Consider the following 6291-nt stretch of genomic DNA (forward strand, 5'->3'; position numbering starts at 1 on the left):
GGAGAACAAGGTAAGAAGTAGCTACACAATGCACATTTTTTCCTCATTCTAAAACTGGCAGAACACCCCCATCAGCATCCACATAAAAATAAAACAAACACTGCAGGTTGTAAGGTTAGGCTGACCTAGACTCTTTTCATAGTGCACATCTTTCAAACAGTCTAGCCATCAAGTTTCATCGTATGACTTTCCCCTAGCACAAAGCTTTCCTATTAAAATGCTCTGTGAAAATATTGAGCCTCACTCTTTAACAAGTATAAGAATCTCACTGTATTCTCTTTTGTTCTTTTCTTTTGAAAGGACTATTGCACATGACACAATTAACTATTTAGTTTTTGACTGTTTGCAGATAGGATGACCCTAATTCTTTCCAGCAGCAAGCCAGGCTGGTATTGTTAACAAAAAGCTTCAGATATGTCTGGTGTATTTTGTACTGTCCAGCCTTTCCAATGCATTTTACTTCTTCTTATGACTCAAAGACCTCTTGCATACACTAAGTGCACATCAGCACAAGGAGGCTCAGGCACAGACTGTAGAAAGGCCCTGTCTGGGGATGCACAGCCTTCCCCACAACCAGCAAGTCTGGTAATTAAATATTCAAGATGGTGCACAAAAAGAAGAAATCAACTATGCTGATTTTTAAAATCCATTTCTAAGGAACCTTGATGTAGATGTGACAAAAGAATTTATAGAGGGATGGCGAGGGATGGCGAGGGGTGGGTGGGTGGGGGCGAAAGAGAAAGAAAGTTTTTTCCCTGAGAACTACAAATAAAAACTATTCATAGCACAGTTAATCATCATCATCATCAAGCAATTTCCTGAAAACTGCCTATTCAAACTATTAATAACATAGTTAAGTAAGCATGTGTATTTGCCAGTCTTGTTGGCAAAACAGTTGGAGGCAGTATCCCTTCAACTTATTACAACAAAAAAGAATAATTGTAGTTTGAAATATTCTACTACCAGCCCAGATGCAGTGTTCTGGCACTAGAACTCCCATCTACAATCATGCATTGGACACATTTTTAGCATGAATATTTTCTGAAGAGTGTTCAGCATAACATGTAACAATTTCACAGAGAAGGCACACTGTGACCAGATTTCAAGTACCATTACACACAGGAAGTAAAAGTATCACAAAGATAATAAAATAATATTCTGTAAAAAGGAAATGCACTTCCAGTCAGTCCCATTATTAGCCCTTACAGGGCCCAAGGTATAGGGATTAATTTGGAGCCTAGTTACCATATTAATCAAAAGTGGAGGGCCCTAGGCAGATGCTTTGTCTGCCCCTAAGCACGGTCCTGCTTCTAGTACATGGTCTCAGTGTGAGTACAAATAATGGTTAGCCTTTCGAGGCTTCTTTTTGTCAAAAAGTAAACAAAAAGTTCCTTTATTCATTTATTGCAAGGACCATTACCTAATCATGTTCATAATGACTTTGCCAACATATCTCCAAGACCTTCAAAAAAATCAAAATGAACATTCCTTCAAAATTCAGATCATAGTTTGTACTTTAAAAAGACACTAAAATCAATGGTCTATGATTGTTGATACTGTCTGAAAGTTATTTTGAAAAAAATAGTACATTTTTCAAAATCATTCATTATAGTCAAAATTTTTCATTGTAACCTCTTAACCATGCATTTGTATATGGTTATTTTTTATATTTTATTTGATTATTCTGTCACAAAATGTTATTAATAATCATTAAAACAACAACAACAAAATTTCTTAAGTAATCTGTCATCTTAAATGAACAATATGTAATTCGATAAACAAAAATTTCAGCAAGGAACGCTCGTTTCTTCTTCCATTGCAAAACTATTGAGCAATATTTAAAAAATATCAAGACACAAAAAAGGCACACTAAACTCAGCTGAGAGTAGGCAGACTGGATAAAATATCCTGATGATGATGATGATGATGATGATGATGGTGCCATCTTAATAAATATGGACACACTGAATGCATTTCTAACAAAATGTAAAATTTATATGACATATAAGCCCAAATAAGGATAGTCATCTCAGGTTCTACCTAGAAAACTTAAAAAAATAAAACTTATAAATATATAAACAGTTCAATGATAAGTCACACAAATAGGTGTGTCAAAATGACAAGTGTACAATCACAAGATAGCCACACAAATAGATGTATCAAAATGACAAATATACATTCAAGTTCAGCCATACAAAGCAAACTACTCAAAGCTTAAAAACATAAACTATAACTGAACTCAGGGTTTGCTAATGCACCCTTACCCAATAAGCAGACAGCTAGGGAAGTTATTATAATACAAACATAATTAATCATAAAGGAAAATATCAGTGTATTACACCAGCACTCACCAAAATTTCTATGGCAATTGTTTCAAGTGCAGTGTGAAACTGAAATAGCAGCATTCATGCTATGTAACAAAATATAATGTGAAAAGAAAACTATACCTGCACTAGTCTGCTATGTGCTTTATGCCTTTGAGGATAACTCACCAACACACAAGATCAAAAATAAAGTTATATACCCAGACTGTAGAAGCAACGATCTTCATGTGACAAGCAAACATGCAGGAGTGCATGTCTCTAATATATGTGTGTGCGTGCATGCGCATGCATGAGTACAACGATGTTATATATATATATTTGTGCTTGTACACAAACATTAGTTATGAAAGCACACAGTAGTTTTTGTAAAGATTTAGCAAATGTAATGCTAGAATTAAGTTAAGTCCACCTAACAATTTCAATGTCAAACCTTTCTGTTAGCATGTGGTTTTTAACCTGTCTTTTAAACTGATATTTATAAATATATATATAAATATGCATGTACAGAAACATTAGTTATGAAAGCACACAGTAGTTTTTGTAAAGATTTAGCAAATGTAATGCTAGAATTAAGTTTAGTCCACTTAACAGTTTCAATGTCAAACCTCTCTGTTAACAATGTAGTTTTTAACCAGTCTTTTAATCTGATATTTATAAATATATTTTCTTACACAGCTTTCCAGAAGGGGTCCCTAAAATCTGGCACGCCCTCTACGAAAGTAGATATCGCACTATTATACAAAATGAATAAAATATCTGCTTGTGGTCAATGACTCAGGACACACTCGATGCCAATCTGATTTCTATGTGGTGCCATGCAAAACTAAACGTGACAGTTAAAGCCATGCAACAGCCTTTAAAAAGTAAATAAAACTACCTTGAGAATATGTCACTGCCATATCAGCTGCCTTGAGATATATGTCCACGATGTCAGCTACAAAGAAAAATGAGCCTGAGATCAAGCATGACGCCGACGGACTGTTTGTGCCAGATGCTCTGGGCTTGACGTCACTAAGCCTATTGGCATTGTGTCGATTATTAGTTGCTTACCTATGTGTGGGCCGAGCTGCAGCAGACGCACTTCACATCAGATGGCAGGCACAGGGGTTCATTATTTCGTACTACAAGCTCCTTACTCATAGGACGACAAACAAAATCGATCGGAGAGACAGCTACACACTCGTGTTGTGTTGTGTCAACCAACATCGATGTCGGAGAGATAACCACTCCACGCATGCGTCCTGCGATTGTGTCCCTTACATGCTTCCGGGTAGGCGGCCTGGGTGGGAGGGGCGCTGGTCGGCAACACGGGTACGCTACGTACCCACTCAAACATAAACAATACAGGCAGTCATAACTTGGTACTTTGACGGTGAACAACAAGATTTAGTTGATGACGCTGACTGAATGTACGTTTAATTAACAGGAACAGCTGAGTGTCGACCTCGTAATGATTCGCCATTTGTAATCATCGTTGGCTGATTTCTTCCGGTGTCCTTTGTGGCAAATCACGAACTTGTATTACACATCCATGGTCAAATATTTGTGGCTCCCCAATATTTTAATGCATGGACGTGAAGACGTATGAGCATCAACCACTGGGTATTTTATACTGATAATTTGGATAACGTGAAAAGTTAGAGCAGTTCTCGGTTTGGAGTTGTAGACGTATGAAGATATAGATCGAGACGCCACACGAATAGGTCGTCACGTAATGTAGGTAGTGTCGCCGCAACTCGGTCATCTGACGTCCTAACAGCTTTACGAACCTCGTAAACAAGTAAATCAACGTGGTTTAATTACACCACCCACGCTCCTTTTGCAAAAAATGATGATATTATATACGATATTTAGAAGACTCGGTCACATCTGAGTGATTGGTTTTCCTTCTGTGTGACTTAATTAGCGCTATAGCTTGCAGCAGTCGTGGTCGCATGTTGCCCGACAGTCCGGTGGCGCAACGGTTAGCGCCTGTCACAAGATACTGAAGACAGTGCGGATTGGCGGTTGTAGGTTCAGATCTCGTCTCGGGCACATCGATCGTTCTGTGCGTGTAGCATTGGTTTACGGGGCCGTCTGCTTTGCTGCTGTGATATAGCCTTAGTTGCTGGCTCGGAGTAAAACACCATATCCTCCTTCCATATCGCCCCACCGCCTGTCAACTCGATCGTCACAGTCATGACTATGTTGTCCCAACACGGAAAGACCAATCGTCCCAATGGCAGAAGTAGATATTAACGTCAGATATTAGCAACATAGCCAGACATTGTTCGAGCACTATACATATGCAAGCTCAGCCGTCTATTTCTTAGAAGATATGCGAAAAGTTTAGCCACCATCTTAAACATAAATGGATGTTTAACGATACACCTCCAGTGAACACATCTCACAATGGCGTATAACCGTGATTTTATCTTTAAACGATTTTGTAAATAAAAGCTTTCGGGTTTTTTGTTTTGTTTTGTTTGTTTTCTTCTTCTTCTTTCTGGATGTTTGTATCTGACGTTAATGGTTACTTGTATCATTGGTGATCACATTTTTAGGGCCTGTGGCTTTCGGTGTTGGGACGATATGACTCAGACGGTGGGGTGACGTTTGTGGTAGCGAATTTGACAGTTCAGATCTTGTCTGTCGCAAACAGCAATAAACATCTTAATGGGCAAGAACACAAAATGTGCACATCCTGGCAACGATCATCATAAAAATATTTGTAAACGCATTCAATCTTCAACATTGTGGTCTTTTGACGACAGCATTCATCTAGAACAGGGATGGTGGGCGGGCATCAAGATACGGCTCGCGGGCCCCGTCTGTTCTCACCACAGAGGCTGCCATCGAGAAGCCCACCGCTGTCGAGCCTGCAGGAGCCCCAGCCTGCGATCAACACAAGAGCAACGACTGGCTCGTGGAACGTGTGTGATCTCATTCCAGAGCTCAAATGGGAAGTTGATGGACTGGTGGAGGTACGCTGGACCGGGTTGGAAGAGACGCAGATGCTCGATCGAGGCCCACAAATTGTTATTTGAGATGAAAAACCTTGAAGGTCAACAGCGAGATACGGAAGGCAGCCAGGGAATCACGGATCGAGGACATGCAGTGAGATCGATAAGGGTGTGACCTGGGCCAACAACCGCAAGGCTTTCCGCCTACTCAAGGCCCTCGATCACCATGCAGTGAGGTCCAAAAAGAGTATATAGATGACAAGGCCGGTGAGAGAAAGAATAGCATATGAGAAAGGGGGTAACCGGCTTAATTAGTGGGTATTCACCCCGGCCACGAAAAGCCGGGACCAGGGGCCGCTAGGTAAGGACACGTTTCCGAACGTAAAAAGAATTTCCGAAAAGAATAATATGGTGATGTTTGAATCGACATACTTGTGTAGAAAAGACTTTTTGGAACATTTGACACCAGTTCTGCCAATAGCAACTGTTCGTTTGTTTGTTTGTGTTTAATGCCGTGCTAGCAACTATGGCTATATCACGGCAAAAAGTACATTTAGTTGTAACTTTAAAGGTTTTGGAATAAAAACTTCCTATAATTCTTTATAAACATGATATATTTTTAAAGGCCAACATAATAAGTAACCAAAATGTAAAAAAGGGTGGGAAAGCATTAAAAGGGGTGTTGAAGCCCAAAAAGGTTACTATCACACCAAAAACAAAATTACAGAACTATCAGGATATAAAAATTTTAAATTTGATGGTAGAGCCCTATTCTCTTTAGAAAGGAAAAGATTGCCAATAGCAACGCGGGCAGCTTGTGAAGGCTTGTGTAGTTGTGAGCTTCACTTTTCACATTACATTGGGTAAACGAACACCATCATATACGCACTTTTCACCCCATGTTCATAGGTTTGTTGTGTAGCCACAGGGCGTGGGTGTTTGGAATGTTACCAGCCCGACACAGTCGAAAATATTGAGGCCGACCCACAGGTAACTCTGCCGACCTCTGACCCCGTACGTGGGAG

At 39.7% G+C, this 6291-nt stretch overlaps 1 protein-coding gene across 4 annotated transcripts in view; it reads right to left on the minus strand.

Annotated features, from left to right (window-relative positions):
- Window positions 1-6267, minus strand: part of LOC112573886 (protein FAM135A-like) — a 34977-nt gene extending 28710 nt beyond the window's left edge. Inside the window, exons 1-2 of one of the 4 annotated variants that reach the window (XM_025254548.1) lie at window positions 3375-4726; window positions 3202-3258 (exon numbers count right to left, since the gene is read on the minus strand). In XM_025254548.1, coding sequence (XP_025110333.1) covers window positions 3202-3223 — 22 coding nt within the window. In that variant the 5' untranslated portion in view covers window positions 3224-3258; window positions 3375-4726. Of the gene's footprint in view, window positions 1-3201; window positions 3259-3374; window positions 4727-6155 lie in introns of those variants that run through there. The other 3 variants (XM_025254550.1, XM_025254553.1, XM_025254551.1) reach the window with 3 other exon arrangements.
- Between the last annotated feature and the right edge of the window lie 24 nt (window positions 6268-6291).

The sequence above is a fragment of the Pomacea canaliculata genome, linkage group LG10, assembly GCF_003073045.1.
Source record: "Pomacea canaliculata isolate SZHN2017 linkage group LG10, ASM307304v1, whole genome shotgun sequence".
In the NCBI taxonomy this organism is placed as follows: domain Eukaryota; kingdom Metazoa; phylum Mollusca; class Gastropoda; order Architaenioglossa; family Ampullariidae; genus Pomacea; species Pomacea canaliculata.